The 23,823-nt window shown below is 35.1% G+C and overlaps 1 protein-coding gene across 8 annotated transcripts in view; it reads left to right on the top strand.

Annotated features, from left to right (window-relative positions):
* AFG2A (AFG2 AAA ATPase homolog A) overlaps window positions 1-23,823 on the top strand; it is a 324,349-nt gene that overhangs the window by 73,288 nt on the left and 227,238 nt on the right. For all 8 annotated transcript variants that reach the window (XR_014811844.1, XM_084970684.1, NM_001177913.1 and 5 more), the window contains 2 exon segments: window positions 5,641-5,694; window positions 7,968-8,047. Coding sequence is in view for 7 of the 8 variants with exons in the window: in XM_084970684.1 (XP_084826810.1) it covers window positions 5,641-5,694; window positions 7,968-8,047 (134 nt within the window). In the remaining variant the exon portion in view is untranslated.

The raw sequence follows: 23,823 nt of genomic DNA, 5'->3' as shown, positions 1-23,823 counted from the left end.
GCTGTCAGATAACTCATCTTAATTGCAGATAATGAATGGCAGTATCTTTGGAGCAACTGGATTTTGTCAGCCTGACTTTCTTTTTTTTTTTTTTTTTTTTTTTAGGGCTGCCATGGCATATGTAAGTTCCCAGGTTGGGTGTCAAATTGGAGTTGCAGCTGCCAGCCTACACCACAGCAATGCCATAGGTTGAGCCACGTCTGCAACCTATACCCCATAACTCACAGCAGTGCCAGATCCATTAACCCAGTGAGTGAGGCCAGAGATCAAACCTGAATTCTGGATATTAGTCTGGTTCATTACTGCTAAGCCACAAAGGGAACTCCATGTCAGCCTGAACTTTGAGTTATTCTTCCTATCCTTCTCTTATTTTTTTCTGGCCATGCCATGGCACGTGGAAGTTCCTGAGCCAGGGATTGAACCCATGCCACAGCAGCAGCTTGAGCTATTGCAGTGACAACCCTGGATCCTTAACCCATTGTGCCACAAGGGAACTCCTCTTTTCTTATTCATCTCCTTGACTATTCTACCTTGAACCCTATTTGTTCAAGCTATATATTTGTTACCATATTATCGTATTTCAGTATTTTTAAAGCACTCGTGGAGGTAGTATAAAAAGCAATATTAAAAGATTGTCTTCCCTTCATGAGGCATGTTTGTAACTTGAACCTAACTTTTGTTCATTTGTCCCATCTGTTCTTTTTTCCCCCCACTTTTCCTGCCTTCTTTTGGATTAGATAAGTATATTTTGATATTCTAGTTTATCTCCTATATTTTTTGATTGCTAAACCTCTTGATTTTACTTTTTAGAAAATACTTGCTCTAGGATTTATAGTATACAGACTTCATTTATAGCCTAGCTTCAAATAATACTATACCAGTTTATGTATAATGTAAGAGTCTTAAAGCAGTTTACTTACCTTTGGATGGAGAATTTAAAACTGAGCTCTGAGTGTTAGGTGTGTTTATTACTCTTGGGGTATTGTTGCTCTTAGCTTCTCCTAGGGAACAGCATTCAGGAGAGAATTCTGTACCTTCTCTCCTGAAAATGTATGTACATATATATGCACACACATTTTTTTTTTTTTTGTCTTTTTGCCATTTCTTGGGCTGCTCCCATGGCATATGTAGGTTCCAAGGCTAGGGGTTGAATTGGAGCTGTAGCTGCCAGCCTATGCCAGAGCCACAGCAATGCAGGATCCGAGCCGCACTACAACCCACACCACAGCTCACAGCAATGCCAGATCCTTAACCCACTGAGCAAGGCCAGGGATCGAACCTGCAACCTCATGTTTCTTCGTTAACCACTGGGCCACCACGGGAACTCCTACCGAAAATCTTGAATTAACACTATTTCCAGTTTCAGTTCAGTACAGCAGAATTCATTCTTATTTTCTTCCTTTATTTTTTTATAACTCTTTTCTGTTACTGAGACACCTAGCTACTATTATACTTAATATATTTACTTATTTAATCAGTTCTTCTGAATATAACCTTTCTTGTCAGCCTTCTGCCCCTTTTTTCTTGGGCTGAATATGTTTCTCACCTACTCAGGCTCCTCACCTCCACTTCATGAGGAGGAGGATGGTACCAGGCCATCTTCTCTCTTGGGTGTTGTCCTCATCCTGCTCTGCCCCTCCATGTTGCCCTTCTTTGACATCCTCCACATCCTACATCCTGATACTTCCAACCTCTCCATAAGAATACCTGTCTTACCCCAACTGGGGCTGCAGTATTTTATATTGGGCTGCTCCCTCATGTGGACACTTTTCTCAAACTGCTCAATACTCCATGCTGTTCCATATCCTTGTGTGAGAACTCTCCATGCTGTTCTCCTGACCAGCCTGCACAGGAGTACTGTCCTCACCCTATTTACACCTCATCGTGAGCCACTCCTCCAGGGAGAAGTTCTCTTTACCTCTCTTGATCTTTGACTTCTCAGCTAGGTGACTTCTAGCCACCACTGACTCTTGACCTTCGGTCTTATCCCTTTACCTCCTCATGGCTCCGAAACTCTCCAACTCTACACTGCCTGCTCTCCGCCCCTTATGGGGTTGCTCTTCTCAACCTACACCTGGTTATTCCCAATGTGTTGACCTGAGACCTTTTTTTTTTTTTTCCTGATGATAAACTCCATTTGCTTCCAAAAATTTTCTTTCCGTGTTCTGTTTTTTTCTGACTGTTTCCTTTATGATGATTATAGTTTTTCTGTTCTAGTTTATTAACTCCCTCTTTCCATTCTAAACGACCTAACATAGTAGTAATATCATTGCTGTTCAGGAATATTCCTTTATTCTTTTACCTGAAAGGAGTCTTTGTGTTATTTTTCTCTTCATGGCTTTCTCTATATAGTTGTGATTTTTTTTCCTCACTGTATTTTTATTTGTTAAGAATATGCTTAATCTCTCTATTAAACCATAGACTCATTATAGGCACTTAATAAATATTCCTTGAATGAAAAAAAAAAAGAGTGATTCAATGCTTTTATGTCAGCAAAGAGATTATGGTGCTAGCTGTTTTTTTCTGATCTTTCATGCCTTCGATTTTGTGTGAATTGTTACTCACAGATGGAAAGTCATGATAGTAACTCTACATCTCTTTGATATTTTCCATTGCTGAATTAGAACAGTTCATGGCACATAGGAAATGTTTAATAAATGTTAGCCCTTAGCCCTATTTATGGTTATAAAATTTTTAATTTTAATCAATTGGGATAAAATATTTTTAGTGAGAGGTATATTTCTGACCCTTGCTGCACTGAATATATTGAGTATCTTTTTTTCCTTCATAAATTAATTCAGCATTATGAATGTCAAAAATAGTATAAGTCAAATTTGAGTTAGTGTCCTATATACCTCTTATTCTCTCACTTTCACATCTTGCTACTCACAACAAATTAAGTTGATTTTATCTGTTTAATTTGTGGCTGTATTCTTATTTCCATTCCATTGTTTTACCTTAATCCTGTGCCTCATCATTTCTGATCTTTCCTGTTTTAAGAATTTCATAACTGCCATCTCTACTTCTAGTCTCACATGTTCCTCTAAACCATCTTATTATCATACCCCTGTTGTCAGTTAACTCCCCCAAGACTCTTTCCATTGCTTGCAGGATAAAATCTAAGCTTGTTTTTGACATGCTCCTGACCCTCCCTGTAAGTAGCTATACTGTTACTTCCTTCTCTCAGCACCCTAAGCTCTACCTGTTCTAAATTCTTAGATCAGTTCAAACTCAAGTTTGTTAAGATATATAACTGAAAAGTCAGTGAGTTCTGAGTCAAGCGCTCTTTTGCAATTAAAACGCATATAATTATGGAGTTCCCATTGTGGCTCAATGGTAATGAACCCAACTAGTATCCACTGAGGTTGAGCATTGGATCTTTGGCCCTGCCCAGTGGGCTAAGGATCCTGCGTTGCTGTGAGCTGTGGTGTAGGTCGCACTTGCAGCTTGGGTCCCACATTGCTCTGGCTGTGGTGTAGGCCAGCAGCTGCAGCTCTGATTCCATTCCTAGCCTGGGAACTTCTATATGTCATGGGTGCAGCCCTAAATATATATATACACACATCTATTTTAGCCTATCGCTGACCTTTTCCATTTCTTTCCATGCCTTGATGTATTTTATATTGAGGGTAGTAGATCAACTGCAGACTCACCTGAAATGTTGCTTTCTTTAGAAGCTTCCTTGACTTTAAGCAGTTCCTTTTCTATGTTTCAGTGGCACTTATATATGCCTCTATCTTAGTACTTGCCATACCATGTGGTAGTTATCTTTTTAATATGGTGTCTTAACTGAAGCTAATTATAGCCCACACTGATTTGTGGAGTTAGTTGATATTATGCTGGGGATTGCCATGAGCTTCAGTCGGTCTGATTTTTATTTGATTGGTGTAAATGTTTAAGAAATACTCAAACCAGTGTCTGCTACATGCTCTGTGTTGTCTGGACCCGTACTTTGCATGGGATCAAACATGACTCTTGTTCAAAATAAGGTATTTGTGTAGTGTGTGTGTGTGTGTGTGTGTGTGTGTGTGTGTGTGTACACACATATGTGTACATGTGTGTGGAGAGAGACGCATACACATACATGTCTATTGGATTTGGAGTTGTGTGGGGAAGGGTGTCAGCAGAAGCCAGATGCTGGGAAAAATTCAAGAAAGTTCCCATAGCCAAGAAAAATGTTTGTGGGGCAAACTTAATACCAGTATCTGAAGGGAATAGTTGTGGTTCTCAGGACAGCATCATCATCATCAGTATTATTTAACCCCGTGACTTCTTGTGATGCAATGACTGTGTATCATGATAAAGTAGATAGGCATGCTCTAAAAATGAAAGCCTACCATTTCATACAATATATGATATTTTAGGTACTTAAGAAAAGTCTTAAAATTCAGAAATGTTAAATGTCAAAAAAAAATGCATCTTTGAATCAGTGATAAGCAGTCTATTGCTGGCAGTCCAGCCACGTTTTTGAGGATTCTTCTGTTGGTGGCCATTTAGTAAAAGTTGATAGAATTTTATTATTGGAAGTCCACATCTTTTATCCTTGACACTCCTTCTAAAATAGCTGAACACAGGAAAGGAGAAATGATTTCTCATCAACTATATGCAATGCTGAGTAGCAGTTATCTGAAGGGAGATTGAGGCAGAGGCTGAGTAAATAAACACTTCGGAGGGTAACAAGTATTATTGTCATTGTGAAAATGTGAAACTCTGACTGAGGGTTAGCAGTGTTGCTGGTCCTAAGATTTTGCCTGTGGGAGTTATCTCCTTTGGCTGGCATAGTGGCTAAGAAGAGCTTGTTTGGCTCTGCAGATCTATAGAGTCAATGTCTACATGGCCAAACCAAATGAGAACGAAAAGCTTGAGAGCAGCATTTGTATCAGAAATACTTAGGGATTATATGATAATGTCATTGATTTCATGATTCCCAACCCATTTTCAGGAATTATCGTGGAATTGTAAAAGTAATAGCCCTGAGGTCTTGCTTCTTGTCAGAGAGGGCTGTTGATCTAGTATTAGATTTTCCCGTCTTCAGTGCCTAGTACTATGCCTGATACATAGTGAAAATATGAATGGATGAGGAGGCAGATGATGAATAAGATGTTAAACTATTATGTTTAGTCACAGCCATTATATGTATTGATATGTAGTTTTTGAAACATAGAATTGCTTTAATTTTTGAGATGTAAATAATACCCATTGACAATAAGCCAACTCGGAGTTCCCTTTGTGGCTCAGTGGTTAATAAACCTGACTCGGATCCATGAGGATGCAGATTCGATCCCTGGCTTTGCTCAGTGGGTTAAGGATCCGGCATGGCCAAGAGCTGTGGTGTAGGTTACAGACACATCTCAGATCCTGTGTTGCTTTGGCTGTGGCGTAGGCCGGCAATTACAGCTCCATTTCAACCCCTACCTGGGAACCTCTATATGCTGCTGGTGCGGCCCTAAAAAGATAAAAGACAAAAAATAAAAAAATTTAAAAAATAAGTAAGCTCAAGAAACTAATTTAATTGAAGGAACATTTTTGTTTATTTTCTTTTCCTCTTTTTGTTTTATGTGTATTTTTTCTATTTTATTGAAAGACATACATGTAATTGAATTTATAAAGACAATGAAAAATTGTTTTCTTTTCATGCAGGGACCTGAATTAATGAATAAATATGTTGGTGAATCTGAAAGAGCAGTTAGAGAGGTAAGAAGATTATTCCTTTAAGTGAACTCTGCATAGGAGAACCACAGTTCTGTCCTGTATGGTTTCCATTTTGTTGGGCATACAGATTTTGAAATTTCCAAATCCAAATCCTAGTGGTATATTTTTTATTCAAGCAGATATTATTATTATTATTATTTATATAATTATTTTAATTTTTTCCATTATAGCTGGTTTACAGTATTATGTCAGTTTTCTACTGTACAGCATGGTGACCCAATTATACATACATGAATGCATTCTAAGATACTATTTTAAAATGTAATTTTGAAAAAAACAAACAAACAAACAAAAAAAAACAAAAAATTTCAGGAGTTCCCGTCATGGCGCAGTGGTTAACGAATCCGACTAGGAACCATGAGGTTGCGGGTTCGGTCCCTGCCCTTGCTCAGTGGGTTAAGGATCCGGCGTTGCCGTGAGCTGTGGTGTAGGTTGCAGACGCGACTCAGATCCCGCGTTGCTGTGGCTCTGGTGTAGGCCGGTGGCTACAGCTCCGACTGGACCCCTAGCCTGGGAATCTCCATATGCTGCGGGAGCGGCCCAAGAAATAGCAAAAAGACAAAAACAAAACAAAAACAAAAAAAAAACAAAAATAAAAAAATAAAAAAAATGTAATTTTGATCATGTACAATACATTGTTTTTGTTTTTAGACATCAGAATATTACCAGCCTTTAGTTTTACCAAAAAAATAACAACTATCAGCATTTCATTTAAAAAAAAAGAAAGGGATCTATCTATACTTAACAAAGAATGCATGATCTCAGAATGAGATTTAGGTCCTTTTAACTAAGTAGTCCTTTAAATCAAATAGGCTTATTAGTACATGAAAATTTCACTGTCCTCTCCTTATTTTATTTATTTTACCTTTGAAAGGTGATTTAGAAAATACATTTCCCTCCTCCCTCTTAAGTTTTAAAGCCAGTGCCTGATTGGCCTGTTGGCTTTTCCATATTGCTGAAGCTACACTATTGGGACATTCATGCCAAATCAAGGCACTGCAGTGGGGTGACTATACCAGTTTGAACACAAGTCTTGGCTTTCCTAAGGAGAGATTGGCCTGCTTAATACAGACATCCTGTATCATCACAGAAGCTAAGCAAGGACAATGGAATGGATGTCTATATTTGTGAAATATGTGGTACCAACCAAGAGTATTAGAGATTGGAATCTATTTTTTTTTTTTTTGCATCTGAGAAATTTAAGTCACTTTTTTTAATACTTTTTCCTTTGAAATGTAGATGTTGATCTGTATAAAACTAACTGATAAGGATAGCACCATCATTGATTAAAATATGAAAAAGGAAATATTTATTAATATTAATATTTTAGTAACTATTATGTATTTGTGGCCAAAACTGGGGGCCTAGGTTACAGGTAACATACTTGAATTTCTTTCTGTCTATGCTGACTTTTTCTAGCCCATTTCCACAGTTGCCCCCATGGCTGTGTAGCTAGTCTTTGTTGTTGATAGTCTGACTGGTGGTCTATCCAATTTATGCTCTTCCAAGTTTTGACTATTTTTCCCATACAGTCTTCTAAGAGATGAGCAGTGTGTTTGACTTTTGGGTTTATGGGTATTTTACATGCTAAACTTCGGCTGATTTTTTTTTTTTTTTTTTTTGCTGTACCCATGCCATGTGGAAGTTTCCAGGCCAGGGATCGAACCCCCACCACACTAACAACATAAGCTATCATAGTGACAACACTGGATCCTAAGTTGCTGCACCACAGGGGAACTCCTTAAACTGTGGCTGATTTTATACATTTATGACTTTTTTAAACATATGTTCATGATAGATAATAATTGTCATTTACTGAGCTTTTACTGTGTTCTAGGCATTATACTAAATGCTTTGCAATCTTTTTTAATTCAGTTCTTAACACAACTTCTGAGGCAAGCATTTATCATAATCTCCATTTTAGAGATGAGGAAATTGAAGTTTAGAGAAATAAAGTTACCCACTGAAAATCACACAGCTACTTAGTGGTGGAAGTGGGATTTTAATTGAGATTGTCTGATTACTAACCAAACTGTCCCCTACACACCTCTAAGATTATGTGACATCTTGTGTCTGTTTGCAGGTAAGCAACATAGAAGAAGATACTTTTACATCCATAATGAAGTGATAGGTTGTATACAAATTGATTGGTTTGCTGACTTGTACATAATAGATTTGGTTCAAATATGGTTTTCAAACTAAAACCAGCTGTGGAGTTTGCTGATTTTTAGCTAATGTGCCATTTTTTACACCAGATCTTCCGAAAAGCAAGAGCAGTGGCTCCTTCCATTATTTTCTTTGATGAACTTGATGCCTTAGCAGTTGAAAGGGGCAGGTAAGAAACATTTAATAGGACTGCTAATTAATATTTTCAGTTATAGTGTAGACAAACTAGCAGTTCTTATACAGATTTTATGTTTTAATTCATTTGGATTAAAAGAAAAAAATTTTCAATTCAATGTAGTTTTTTTTAGTATCAAGTAAATTGTTCCATGTCATCACTCTATAGTATTTTCATATACAATTTTTTTTTGGACTATATCCATTTGGGGCATTTGAGTTTTTTTTAAATAGTTTACTATCAAGAGAGAGCCCCCTGCATTGCCTATCAAGATTTGGATTTTTATTGGTATATTATTAAAACTATAAGTGAAGCTCAATTAAACATAATTATATGACAGAGCAGTACTCAATTGTAATAAAAACTATTTTTGTACAGATTTTAGTATTGTCTGGATTAAATCACGTTTCCTAAAGTATAATTAGTTACAGTAGAATTAAAAATTAGTATTAATAATTTTTGAATCTCAATCAAAAGGATTATTTATAATATAACAAATATATATATATCATATATATATTAATAATTTTTGAATCTCAATCAAAAGGATTATTTATAATATAACAAATATATATATCATATATATATATATATGATATATATATATATATACCAGAACTGTTTTCAAGTATGACTTTTTTTCTGTACAAATGTTTACTGATCCTTTCAGAAATATGTTCTACAGATACTTCATTTTGGAGAATGTTAATTTTATGTATTTCTTTCATAGCTTCCTGATTATACATTGGTATATATATTGATCATAAAAGTTTTGCTGATGGTAATTACAGTGATGGTAAAAGGCACCTTCTAAGTCTCAGTGTTAAATTCAATAAGAGGCATTGCTGTTCTTTTCTTTACTAAGTAAAGCTGCCTAATCAGATAAAAGTATAAACTGTCGCTAGGAAGCATTAGGAGGTAGCTTGTCTTGCTCTCTACCCTTCCCATTTAATATCCTGTAAATACCTATCTTGTTATTTAATGAGTTGAAATATATGAGCCCTTTTGTTATCTCTGAAGTAAGATGGAGCAAAAGGTTACAAATTGCTTAAGTTCACCTTGTCTACAAGAAAAGAAGAAGCCAGAGATCTTTGCTAAAGTAGGGTGATCTGCCACATTTATATGACATCAGAGACATCTGTTTTTGGACCCTAAAAAGGGACACGGTAGGAAACATTGTTAAATATAAACTAGATGGGAGATGAAAAAATGTCACAGAGTTCTCATAAAATACTTTTGAAATATAATGGTGTGAGAAACTAGATAAGGCACTTGCTAATAGTAACCTGTATTTGCAGGGAGTTTAGCTCAGTAGGAATTTGCAGATTTATTAGAGATGCTAATAATTTGCAGCCTCTAGATCTCATTTCCTCTAATAGTCTTCATATTGTGTGAGCCCTTCCTCGGTGGCTCGTTCAAATAAAATACAAATAAATTCTACGTAATTTCCTTTGCATAGAAAAAAATCTTGGTCAAGTAGGTTGACATTCCAGAAAACAAAGATAAGGCTGACTAGCAAATGAATGTTAATAGTCCAAAGTAGAGAGTTTTAGTGGTGCTTTAGTTGACCTGTCTTATATAATTTGGTTTTCATAGCCATGACAATTTCATAGAATGATATTCTGTTTTCAGTTGTTTTTTCCCCATAATTGTGTGAGGCCAGCATTGCCTAGAAAGTGATTGCTTTATCTAGTTACTGTGCTGTTACCTGAAAACTAAAACAAATAAAAGCTTTACGCATTTATTTTTTTTTCTTCAGCTGTTTGAATTGGACACAGTTTCTAGAAATTGAAAAAAAAAACAGCTGTTGATAACACACAAATACAAAATTCCCCAAATACTAAACCAATTTTATGTGGTGTTAAAGAAATAGAAAACATGAAAAAATTAAAAATTGTATAAACTAGGAATTTTCTATGTAATTTTGGCCTGTAGAATATTCATTGCTTTCATTTCTTTAGTTATTATCTGTTTTCTATGATAAAATTCAGTTCACACTCATATGACTAGTCCCAAAATGTCAGTGCCTAGGAAGACTGTTTCTTCTTATCAAGATTTTAACTTGCACACTTAAGGTGTGTAACAGATTGAGCTGTGAATTATGATACATGCTAATCCTTACTATCCAGTGCATGTTAAATCAATTATTTTGACTATTTGAAGTTATTCAAAGGAGCCATGAAACTGAGGACTGCAACCTGCACATTGTAGAGAATAAACATACTATTTGCTTAGCTATAGAAATATCTGTGCTTTCAGAAAGAGATTTTTCATGTTTATCAAAGTGTCTACTCTATTTTCTCCTCTTCCCTGCCCCACTGAGTTTCTGTGGGACTTGAAAAATAAATAAGCCTGATATTTACTTTTGTATTTTTTTAAAAAATTATGGATATTTTAATAAGTTTTTTTGTCTTATTTCATATTGTGAATTGGAGGAAATGTTATAAGTTTCCCTTTAAAAAATGCTTTAATCTTTATTGATCTCTATAACATTTGGGGACATTGAAATATATATGAAGATACTGTTAAAGTAGCACAGCTCTTTAGGAAGTGGATAATATGGTAGGGAGTAAGGCACTGAGTTAAGAAAGAAGCTGGATTATACCGAGCTAATAATAATAATGTTGGATAACATTCATTTAGTGCTTATCATATACCATCAACTGTTTTAAGTGCTTGATAGGTGGAAAAGGAAATCACAAAAAGGCCCCTGCATTAATGCTAAGCAGGACATTATGCATTTGGTTCCATTATTCTGCCCTGCCTCTCAGCCATCTTAAATTTTTACCTTTCTCAGGATTATAATGGGGAGGAGAGAGCAAAATGGGCAGTAAATCATCAGTCAGTCTTGCCTGGCAACATTTCTGTCCACAGAAATAAAGACATATGGGGTGAATTCTCTTGGTTTAGTCTCCTCTGATTGAGGAAATGACCACTAGACTAAAGATTCCTGGAACAACTTCGTCAGTCTAGGACATTCCAGCTAGTGACTGGGTCCTGAATCATCCTCACCAGCCAACATCAATTGCCTGGTAATGCCAAACTTCAAGCAGAACTAGAAGAGGTTTGGAACTAGGAACACACCTCTGAAACTTAGAGTCACAGAGGCTCATCTTGTTTATATCATTAACTTCAATTAACGTCACTGATTTTGGATCTCACTCACCTTGTTGTGGTCTTGGTTATGGCCTTTTGCTTACCTTCTGATCTTTACCACAACATCAGGAAGTGTAGGTTCTACGTTCATCTCTTTTAACAGGTGAAAAAACTTAGGCATAGAGATATATAACTACCTTATTCAACGTCGTGCATCATAAGTAGCAAAGCTAGAATTTGAATTCAGGTATTTTCACTCCAGAGCAGATACTCTGACCCACTTTTTTTTATTGACTACCATACCGCGATTGCAGGATTCCATGTCTAAATAGTTAATTAACTAACCTTTCAAGGTCATATTTATTAAGCATTTTCTCTGTGACTTATATTAGTAGTAACCCTAACTGGGCTGTTGTAAGACTCCTTTGCAGGCATTCTTTCATTCACTTGTTTAGCAATATTATTGAATGCTCTTTCTGCTCTGCATTAGGGATAAAACAGAGAATAGAACCTAAGACAATTTCCTTAACTCTTTCAGCTGTAGTTTTATTTATAAAATGGAGCTAATAGAAGTAATAAATTGTAGGTTGTTGGAATTAAGTACATGTAAAGTGCTTCATGTAGTACCTGGCATTTAGTAACGGCTATAAAAATTTTAGTGTTTCTCATAATTTCTGCATTGATATTCTTATAGTAATGATTATTTCCATGTAAATACAAATATAGTAACAGTTAGAAATGAGTCTAGTCCCATCAGAGTTTGCATTCTAGTGAAGTTATTGAATCAAGTAGAAAATTAGAAAAAGTACTCTACCAGATGACAGGTGCTATGACATTTCATCAATCTAAGTTACTATTAGTTTTAAGTTATGTCATTATTTTACATGCCATCATCTCTAAAGAAGAATGCAGCCCTAAAGTATGAAATGGTGCTGAGAAATTACCAATTCTTGAGACATCCTGATTTAAAAAATTTGAGATACGAAAATTGTTTGTATTTTAGAAATAGAAGAAAGACGTTGTTTGGGAAACAGTGAAAATGGTCTGTTTTATATAACTAATGCTATCACATCAAAATATTTAGAATATTATTTTATGACTAAAATGTAAAAAAGATGATTAAATATATGGAAAATGAAGTGCTCAGTTAAAAGCTGACTAATCTGTGAGGTATTAGAGAATCTGTGATATTAAATAACTATTTTCTTGTGTAGCTGTTTCTGCATTTAATAGTCCTGAATGGTTTCCACTTGAAGTGATTAGGGGGAAAAGTAAGAAGTTCTTAGCCAGCTTTCATTGAAAATGAAGACTCTAAACTTAGTAACATTCTGAAAAGAGCTCTGAGTTTTAAAGTAATGGGGTATAGCGTTTTTTGCAGCATATCCAGATTTCAGGTAAATTCAGTGAATTCATAACCCTGAGCACTGTAAAATAAATTTTTGTAGGCATCATTTCTCTAAATGACGCTTTTTAAGGGAGGTTATGAATTTTTTAAATGTGATTTTTATGGTGGTTTTTAAAATTTTATTAAATCATAAAATTTTATAGCTGGAAAAGTTCTTAGAAGTCACCTAGTGCAACTTCTTATTCTTCAGAAGGCCCTAGGATTTAAGAAAAGACACATGTAACTTTTTTTGGCCTAGATAAGACTAGAACTTGTGTCTTCCTATTTAGTGCTCTCTGAACTATACTCCTGTCTCTTGGACTGTCAGGATTTGGGATAGAAAAAGTATGTTCATGTCAGGGTAAAAACTCTCATTTATCTAAATATTTAAAGAATATTTTTTTGTGTTTAAGAAATTTAAAGAAATAACTTATTAACTGCATTAACCACTATTTTGTATATCTGTGTTTCAAGTTGCTAAATTCAGTGCCTTTTTCATGGTATGCAGTTTTTCCTAATTTATCCTTCATTCTCTCATAGTTTTTAAACTGCTAAAACTTTAATATTAAGCAGAAGTGCTGAAGGAAATTGGACAAAATAAATGGAAAATATGTAACAGATTTTTCATTATAATAGCTTTGTAGAGTATAGCAGAGTTCTCTGAATATTTTTCTTTTGCATTTGGCCTGTACATTGTGGCTGAGTATTATAGCATGGATTAAAGTATGACTTTGCTTAGAGAGATAGCCTGTTGCAGCATTTCACTAGGAATGGGGAATTGGTTTTTGTTGTTATGGGACACAAAGGTCTCTTGTTGTGGCTATCTTGCTTTTAAAATGAAAGATTGCATTTTACATGCACTGGAAAATTATCATAAGTAATGCTTGTGTTCAGATTAATGTATGTTTGGCTAGCCTTTTTTAGGTCTCTTCCAGGCGTGAATATTGACTATGGGGATGTGGAAGGTAGATTTTAAGAAACAAATTCAGATGTCTGTCATTTGAAACTGAAACCGACAGCACTTAAGACTTGAACCTAACCAGAACCCAGATTGGGACTTGAACCCACGGTTTTTAAATTAGAGTCACTCACCTGGTGTTTGGACATAATGAGGTTTAAGTTCTTTGTGCCTCAGCACAGAAGGAATTCAGTGAGAGACAAAGTGATAGGCAAAACTGGACAACTGCATGTAAAAGAATGGAGTTAGAACACTTCTTAACACCACACACAAAAATAAACTAAAAATGGATTAAAGTCCTAAATATAAGACTGGATACTATAAAACTCTTAGAGGAAAACATTGGAACACTCTCTGACATAAACCACAGCACTGTCTTCTCAGATCCCCCTCCTAGAGTAATGACAATAAAAACAAAAATAAACAAATGGGGCCTAATTAAAGTTAAAAGTTTTTGCACAGCAAAGGAAACCCTAAACAAAACAAAAAGACAACCCACAGACTGGGAGAAAATATTTGCAAATGAAGTGACTGACAAGGGCACCTTCCAAAATATATAAACACCTCTTGCACCTCAGTACCAAGAAAACAAACCAACCCATCCAAAAATGGGCAGAAGATCTAAATAGACAATTGTCCAAAGAAGACATACAGATGACCAAAAAAAAAAAAAAGAAAAGATGTTCAACATCACTAATTATTAGAGAAATGTAAATCAAATCCACTATGAGGTACCACCTTACACCAGCCAGAAGGCCATCATTGAAAAGTCTACAACCAATAAATTCTGGAGAGGCTATGGAGAAAAGGGAACCCTATTACACTGTTGGTGGGATGTAAATTGGTGCAACCACTATGGAAGACAGTATGGAGATTCCTCAAAAAACTGAAAATAGAATTACCATTTGATCCAGCAATCTCACTCCTTGGCATCTATCCAGAGCAAAGCATGACTTGAAAAGGTACATGTACTCCAGTTTTCATTGCATTGTTATGTGTAATAGCCAAGACATGGAAGCAACCTAAATGTCCATTGACAGAGGAGTGGATAAAGTAGTGGTACATATACAAAATGGAATATTACTCAGCCATAAAAGGAATAAATAATGGCATTTGCAGCAGCATAGACGGACCTAGAAATTATCATGCTAAGTGAAGTTAGACAGTGAGACACAACGTCATATGCTATCACTTATATGTGGAACCTAAAAAAAGAATACAGTAAACTGCTTAGCAGAGCAGATACTGACTCACAGACTTTGAAAAACTTAAGGTTTCCAAAGGAGACAGTTTGGGGTGGGAGAATGGGCTGGGGGTTTGGGATGGAAATGTAAAATTGAGTTGTGATAATCCTTGTATAACTATAAGTGTAATAAAATTCATTTTTTTAAAGAAAAATACTGTTTTAAAATTAAAGAATGAATCAAGAAAAAAACTTTACCTAGTTGGTAAATAATTAAATAAATAAATAAGACACTTGTGAGAGATGCAAGTGGACAGGCAAGGAGACTGCCCTGAGATTAGGTGTGCTACATTTTTATAATCCAGGGGAAGTGGGGAGTGGGAAAAGTCTTGCTCTTTCTTCAGTCAGGCTTACAGCATTTCGCTGTTCCTTCTATCCAGTAAGAGAGTATTTGATACTGTAAAGTCAAACTAGGACTGTCATGGTGTTTATTCAATCAGCAAAAGGGCAGTAACATGCTAAAATATTGTGAATCATCTCAAGGTTTCTGTTAAGAGGGTTTAGTACTTTGGCATGTCATTTTCCTTAAACTCCTCCCCTTGGTCCTAAGGGAGATTGTCTTGCTAAACTTGAATGCAGGCCTCATTTTATCTTTCACTTAATGACCGGAGGCATATCTCTTTTACTTGTGGTTTTGTAGTTGAGCAAGACTGCTTTGTTCTGTTGGCTTTCTAGAGTGATTATTAATTTACGGTGACCTCCCAAAGTTCCCAAGATTTCCCTCTCTGTCTATGGTTCCCTATTGGGACTTCTGCAACTACCTGGGTAACTATTCTACTCCATTCCTATCAAAACTATTTATGACATTTAAAAATTATACTAGAAAAGAATTTTTAAATATATTTTTTAAAGTATGAAAGTGTAGTCTGTTTACACTGTTGTGTCAATTGAATTTTAAAATTGAAATTTAATACATAAGACATTGGTCTGTAATTTAGAGACCATATGAAATAATGATAGGAAATGATATCTTAATGGAGTGAAAGGAAATACATACATTTTGTGAAATTTTTACTATTGAAAAATATAATCAGTATAATAATTATGGTCATGGTAGTGAGATATGAGATAGGTGTTTGCATGTCTTTTCTGCAGCAGGCCAGTTAGTAAATATTTTTGGCTTTTGGGGCCATACAGTTTATTTATCTCTATTGCTGTAGTACAAAAGCAGCCATAGAGAATATGTAATCAAATAAAAAACAGTTGGCTGGCCAGATTTAGTGTGTGGCTGTAGTTTGCTGACCTGTCTTAAGATATCATAAACTCCCTTCAGTCCTTGGCACTATGAATTTTTAATAGGGATAATTCTGAAAAGGGGGCTTGACTTCTAAAGGAAAAAGAAAATTAATCTTTTGGGAAAGTCTAATTTCAGTATTTTCTATAGCTGAACTTTTTTTTCCATTGTTGTGTTGCCCATCTCTAGCAGATAATAAAGTTTTATAAAATCATTTCATTATGTTAGTGACCACACATTTGTTCTTAAACTTCTTCTTGAAGTTGTTTTTGCTTTCCGAGGATGTCACTTATGAATTTTGTTTTCTACTGCAACTTTGAAAGTCAGCCAAGAATATTTCTCAGTCCATAAAACATTTTCTCTATGCTATTCTCCACCAAGCTCTCAATGATCTGTGGAAATAAAGGGCAAAGGCAGTATGGCTAATGGGAATCCAAAGAATTCCCTTCACCTAATCTTCAACATTAATTATAGCCACCAGTTCCTCTATAACATGTGAGAAATTGGACAAGTATGAGTTTCTCTTCTTTCCATTAAGAAGCACTCAACTAGAGGTATTAATAAGTTTCTGAATACTAATGTTTTTATTAAAAATAATGAATTAAATAACTTAGGTGCTCCATATTACCATCACACAATCTTAAAAAACTCGAAGGATCTATATGTATTATATAATTCAACTTTCTCTTTTATACATGCCAGTAATTATGAAATCTTCAAGGCAACAATAACGTCTTTATCCTCTTACTTCAGATGTCCTTCACAGTGCCTAGAAAAGAAGCACCCAGATGTTTAGTTTTTGAATAAGGGAATGAAGGCTCAGAGAAGTTAGATACTAGGTTCACTCAGCTGGTTGTTAGCAGAGTCTGGTTTCACCAGGTTTCAGTGCATTTGTGAACTAATTTTCTTTTAAAAATTAAACGCTGAGACCATCTTTTGAAATTTTGTCACCTGTATTACATTCATAGAGGCATCATCATCTTCATTATAAAGAATCACTTGTAAGCTTTGGGATACACTGACCTGTCGAAGAGCTCCAACAAGATTTACTCAAGTGCCACGTGATATGTTTTTCAAAAATAGTAACTAGTTTTTGTACACACTCTAAAAGTGAGTCTGTACTCAGAAAACTTTGTCAGTTGTGCTAAGGGTACAGAAATGATAGATGTTGTTTTTAATGTAGCTGATAGCAACAGTATTCAAAGGATAACAAAGGATAACAAAGGATGGCAGCAATAATGAAGATTATATTTATTAGATCAGTGAGAAAATATCTTGAAAGACTGTAGACATTCTTGGTATATTAATTAATTTTGTAGAAGGAGCACCATTGTTACCCTCTGCCAGAAGGCCATACAGTCACATTTATTTTATTATAGGGGAATTAAATTGAGTCTTAGGTAAGCAAGCATGCAGGTCACTGGGTTCCAAATCCTATGTGTCTGTAGCCACACTTAGAGCATTGCAAATGAAGATCCTGGATCAGTATCCACTTATCCCCTCAACCTTCCTAAAAAGTTCACTTAGAAGACACAAAAAAGAGGATAGGAAAAAAAAAAAAACAATGAAGTAAACTTCTTTTGGTACAGATCCAAGAAACCAAGAAAGTGAGATTTCCTTCTCATTCTGTTTCTTGAGCCAAGCTTTCCTGCATCTGAGTACACAATCTTATAGTATCTTCTGGATTTTCTGTTTTAGAAGGTTTTCCATTTTTTTAAAAAGTCATTTTTAAGGTATAAAAATACCTGATAAGTATAAAGGTCTCCTTATGTGGAAATTTTTGCTATTCAAAATAAATTGTTCCTTGAGGACTCTGAGAAGCCAAAACTATTATTATATTTTTTATGGCCATGCGCAGGGCCATCTGGAAGTTCCCAGGTCAGGGATAAAACTCATGCCACAGCAGTGACCTGAGCCCCAGCAGTGACAACGCCAGATCCTTAACCCACTAGGCCACCAGGAAACACCTACATTTGACTATTCATGTGTAGTTAAAACTAAAATGTAAAGAACTCTCATTGCCAATGTATAGCAATCTCCTCTAATACATCTTGTATAAAGAAAATGTCTTTTAGTATTTTATTAGGCTCACTATTTAGGGCATAGTTATGAAGGACTTAAGAGGAAAAGTTTTTATCTTAAAATTATGTTGGTGGTTTTCATGACAAAATTTAAAGAGGTTTGATACTTTGTCCCATGTTTTAGGTAAAGCTCAGTAGGGACCTGGAATCATGAATCTGCACGTTTCTACTGACCTGTGCTGTCCTAGCTTCTGAAAATCTTGTATCATACATCACATTCGTGCTTTATTTCAGTAAAGTTTATGTGCCAGACATACCTTTTCAGTTTAAGATAACTTGTCAAAGGCTGCAGATATCTTCAGTGAGCCAGGTGATAGTTATAATAATGATAATGCTTATAACTACTGTGTATTGACATTTTCTTTGTGCTAAGTATTATGCTCGATACTTTATATGTTTTATGTAATTTTGAGGATAGTCTGGGTCTTTCCATGTTTTTTGGGAAAACTGCGGCTCAGAGGTTAAGTAACTCTTCCACAAGATTATACATAAAAATATGTGGTAAAGCTGATGTTTGAACCCAAGCTTACTGAATATCAAAGCTCTAATCTCAAATCCAAAGCAGCCTTCTCAATGAGTACTAATCAGTGAAGATTTCACTGGAATGATTTTCATTTTTTGGAATGAAATCATTACTTCTAATTACTATAGAATTTTATTTTTCTGTGTCATAATTAAACTACTACATCTCTGCCAGTTAAGAAAATGTGATAACATGTTTAGAAGCATTTTCTCTGCCTTGATGTTTGGCTTATTGTCAGAAACCAGTTTGACCTGACATAGGTTAATTTTCCTTATTTTTCATTTGTTGGATTATGTTCATAACAACAGCATGCAGAGGTTTAGGAGTGTGAAAAAATTCCTTTCAAAAAAGTTTTTTTGGCAGAGTGTAAATTGAACCATGAGTTTAAAAATCACTTGTTTCTTGAAGTTCCCATCGTGGTGCAGTGGAAACGAATCCAACTAGGAACCATGAGGTTGCGGGTTCAATCCCTGGCCTCACTCAGTGGGTTAAAGATCTGGGGTTGCTGTGAGCTGTGGTGTAGGTCACAGACGCCGCTCAGATCTGACGTTGCTGTGGCTGTGGTGTAGGCTGGGACCCCTAGCCTGGGAGCCTTCCTATGCCGTGGGTGCGGCCCTAAAAAGACAAAAAGACAAAAAAATCACTTGTTTCTCTAACACTTTGTTTTGAGTCAAAACTATACAAGTGTAGTAAGTGTTGCTTATGTTAGCTTGGAATTTTTTGTTGGGAAATTATGGCAAAATGGAAAAATACATAATTTTATGTCATTGTCTATGTTAACAGTTTATATAAAGCTGCAGTTATTCAGAGCATATGCAGCTTACACAGCTATAGGACAGCTGGAAAAGATAACTCATAAAATATGTCTTTCTACTTTTATAGAGTATGTTGTTAATCTAAAATTATTTATTATTAGGTTCAAACTGAATATCGATCATAATCTGACAGCGTAGTTTATCATGTGGTAAGCTAGGAAATTCAAGGCGTATTGATTCTTGATGTTCATCGAACATTTTTGCTTTCATTTTCTGAGTTTTTGGTGGTTATTTCTTAATTGGCATATATTTCTCCAGTATAATTGTTTTTTGTTTGAACTGTAAGAAATAAAACCTGCCCCTCTACCTTCACTCAAGTGCTGATTTAAAAGATGGCTATTGTAGATAATTTCAACTTTACTTTGGCATGTTGGTGTTTTTTGCTTTACAAAGTTCTTTATTTATGCTTTATAGTATTATGAAATACTTTATATTATTATTATTATTTAGAAGGTGGACTCTAGAGTCAAGGAGATGTACATTCAAATCCTGCCTCTGCCATTTACTAGTTGTGGAATATTGGGCAAGTTAGCCTCTCTATTGCTTCAGTTTCCTTATCTATAAAAATGAGAATAAAAGTAGTATCTACCTCATAGTGCTGTTATTGGGCCTAATGGATTAAAACATGTGATGCATGGCATAGAGTAAGTTAAATACAGTGTCTGGGAGATGGATAGTCTGTGGACAGTGGGTGTTTTTTTATAATTATTTATGAAAGTTTTTCCCTCAAAGCATTCTGTGAGAGATTAGAATTTTCCATTTCCTTGAGGCTATAGGTAAGGTACAGATAAACTACCTTATGTAAACAGAATATATACTAAGGTTTAATAATGCTCCAAACAAATGGTTTATCATAAATGGGGGGGAGGTTGATTTTATTTATGGGAATCAGAAAAGACCTTGTTGAGATTATTTTTAAGTAGCTCAACAAGGTGAACAATCTAAGAAATTTCTGATTTTGATCATAGACTCAATTTAATTATCTAGATGGTATTGTATATGAATAACACAGCTGGAGTTTTAAGCACACAGAATGTTATTTAGGAAATATGTAATATGTAGAATGTACAATTCTGCCTTTTTCTAGAATTAAAAAAAATAATCTTCAGTTTAAGAGTTTGGTGGTATTAGAAATGATTTATTAAAGACAATGAATTTTCTTTCTTTTCTTTTTTCTTTTTTCTTTTTTTTTTTTTTAGTGCCACATCTGCAACATATAGAGGTTCCCAGGCTAGAGGTCAAATCGGAGCTCCAGCTGCCAGCTTACACCACAGCTACAGCAATGCAGGATCCAAGCTGTATCTGTAACCTACACCACAGCTCATGGCAACACGGGATCCTTAACCCAGTGAATGAGGCCAGGGATGGAACCCACAACCCCGTGGTTCCTTGTTAGATTGATTTCTGCTGCACCAAAAATAATGAATTTTTTAAGTGAAAGAACCAACTTCTTTCTGATAGACAGAGGTGTTTTCTGTAGATAAATTTATTACCATAATTTCAACAGATTTTATTTGGAGTTATATAAAAGGGTTATGTTCAAATGTTTTTAATTATTTAAAATATGAGTTCCTACACTTTTTTTTTTTTTTTTGCTATTTTAGGGCTGCACCCCTGGCATATGGAGATTCCCAGGCTAGGGGTCAAATTGGAGCTACAGCTGTCAGCCTATGCCACAGCCACAGCAATGCTGGATCCAAGCTGTGCCTGCGACCTACACCACAGCTTACGGCAATGCCAGATCCTTAACGCACTGAGCAAGGCCAGGGATTGAACCCACATCCTCGTGGATCCTAGTCGGGTTCGTTTAACCACTGAATCATGAAGGGAAGTCCCATAGACTATTTTTTTTTTAACTAAAAATATCTCTAGTTACCCTTCCTGGCCTATCTCCTTTTTCTTTCTTACTTTTTCCTTATAGGAAAAGGCATTAGTAATTTTAGTGTTTTCATAATTTGCGAGCTATATTTTGTAATAGATGTTTATTTTTTGAAACAGAATATTGACAAAATTAGTGTGCCATGTGATTTTATTTTTCATAGATAACTTTTTAAAGTATTTATCCACATGCTGAAATTTTTTAAAAATACAAAACTCTCTCCATTAAATTTTTTTTTATTTTAAAGAAATGTCTATCAAAGAGCCAGAAATGTAATTTTGTTCCCATAGTGTTATCATCTTCAAAGGCTTTTATTTGCTCAAAATGTATTCATATTCTTCCTGAACTTTACTATAAAACAGGGGGGAAAAAATCTTTTAACTGTTTTCTCCTGTCCCAAATTCATTTGCCTTTAGGTGGTTAGACACACTTCCTCATCAAGGAAATCTAGTTCCTTCCTAAATATAGAAGTTTCCTAATCATGGTAATTCATTTAAAAATAAGTTTAAATTGGTCTTGTTAACATCAGGTAAAGAAAGAAAAAGCAAAATAGGACATGGAGCAATTGTGTATATTATTAACTTTTTCAGTGAACAGTTATTGGTATCTATACAAACAAATGATCTCATAAATCTGTAATTCTCTTCTTAGGGAAAATGATACTTAGGACTCAGAAATATCCAACTTGTAACTCTTTTTACTATTAACAACTGTGTAGAAGTAATCTTGCAAAGAAAATTTTGGAGTATACCTTACATGTAAATGTTGATCACAGACTTATTGAGTTAGCAATAACTTTATTGACTTCAGCATTTGAGAATCTTGAGTTCATTCTTGATATCTTTGATTTCTTTTGATGATTTTTGGAAATTCTTAGATTGCATTTCTTGAGATATTGCTTCTACGAAAGTTTTTATGAAACTAAAAACTAAAGGAGGATTTAGCAGTAAATTAAGAATAGAGTGCTTTAATTGAATAAGGCCATTCTGTTTCATTCTCTCACTTCTCTCCTTATGGGACTGCAATTACATGTTTCTTAAGCTTTCCACTGGATTCTTTGTCTTTTATATTGTTTTCATTCTCATTTCTCTTTGGGCATCACTCTGGATATTTTTTACTAACCTGTCTTGCAGTTCAAGAATCCTCTGTACTGTTGTATTTAATCAAATATTACATTCATATTTTTAATTCTTAATTTTAATTATTATAATTTTTAGGTTTAGAGTATTTTCATATATAGTCCACATCCCTGCTGAAATTCTTCATTTTTTCTTTCTTTCTTTTTTTTGGGGCTACAATCCATGTGAATTTTTGTTTTTGCTATCTCAGTCCTATCCTTTTCCAGATTACATGCTAATTTAATGTTAACTCCCTAGCGTCTCTTCTTAAGAGGAGACTGAAAGGAAGAAGGGATAAAGGCTAAATAATAATCTAGGGAAATCTTTTCCTATTTGTCTTTTTATTTGTAGGCTGTAGAGTTTTAAGGAATGAGGTGAATCAGGGATATAGATATCTATCTATAGATGAGATAAATAGATCAATAATGCTTTTTGTTGATGACAGGTTATTTTAGGCTTAATTGTCCCATTTCTTTTGTGGACTCCATACTTAATGCTTAGTGTTGGGTTCAGTGTCTAAAGCAATTATGGTAATGGTGATTTTTCTATTTGAGAGATGTTTTACCCATTCTTAAATTAATTTTAGATTAGTTTATGTTAATAGAAAGTTATGGTGTGTTAGTGAGCTTTCGCAATCTGAGAATAGCATTTAAAAAACCCCTTAAAAATGTTTTTTTCCTTACCTGTGACTTAAAATAGATTCAAAATGAAAAACAGTTATATAGTTTTGGGATTCCCCCCCCCCGATAACCTCTCATGTAAAAAGTGCTTGTAATAAAGTTTATATGTGGGATTCTTTCATCTTTAAATCTGTTATTCTGTGTAATAATTTATGTTCAAAACATTAATACACGGTTATGAGATACTGAAATTTTAGTTAAATTAGAGGAAAATTTACATAAATTTGGGGTTCGTGCTGTGGCACAACAGGATCAGCAGCATAGCTACAGCACCAGGACCCAGCACAGTGTATTAAAGGATCCAGCATTGTTGCAGGTGCAGCTTGGACCTGATCCCTGGCTCAGGAACTCCATAGGCCACAGGGAAATGAAAAAAAAAAAAATTTACATAAATTTGGAATGCCTTTAAATGTATTCTGATTTTTTACTTTATAAAATGTGAGGAGTTCCCGTCGTGGCGCAGTGGTTAACGAATCCAACTAGGAACCATGAGGTTGCGGGTTCGGTCCCTGCCCTTGCTCAGTGGGTTAACGATCCGGCGTTGCCGTGAGCTGTGGTGTAGGTTGCAGACGCGGCTCGGATCCCGAGTTGCTGTGGCTCTGGCCTAGGCCAGAGGCTACAGCTCCGATTGGACCCCTAGCCTGGGAACCTCCATATGCTGCGGGAGCGGCCCAAGAAATAGCAAAAAAATAAAAAATATATATATAAAATTTGAAAACTTAAAGCCAATGTATAGATTTTTAATAATAATAAGCCTAT

Source organism: Sus scrofa, chromosome 8 (genome assembly GCF_054392235.1).
Source record: "Sus scrofa isolate SSC_HxYL_T2T_F1_AM1 chromosome 8, Sscrofa_HxYL_maternal_Yorkshire_Landrace_v2.0, whole genome shotgun sequence".
In the NCBI taxonomy this organism is placed as follows: domain Eukaryota; kingdom Metazoa; phylum Chordata; class Mammalia; order Artiodactyla; family Suidae; genus Sus; species Sus scrofa.
The sequence above is the reverse complement of the archived record's forward strand: the minus strand, read 5'-3'. Positions and strand labels throughout refer to the sequence as shown.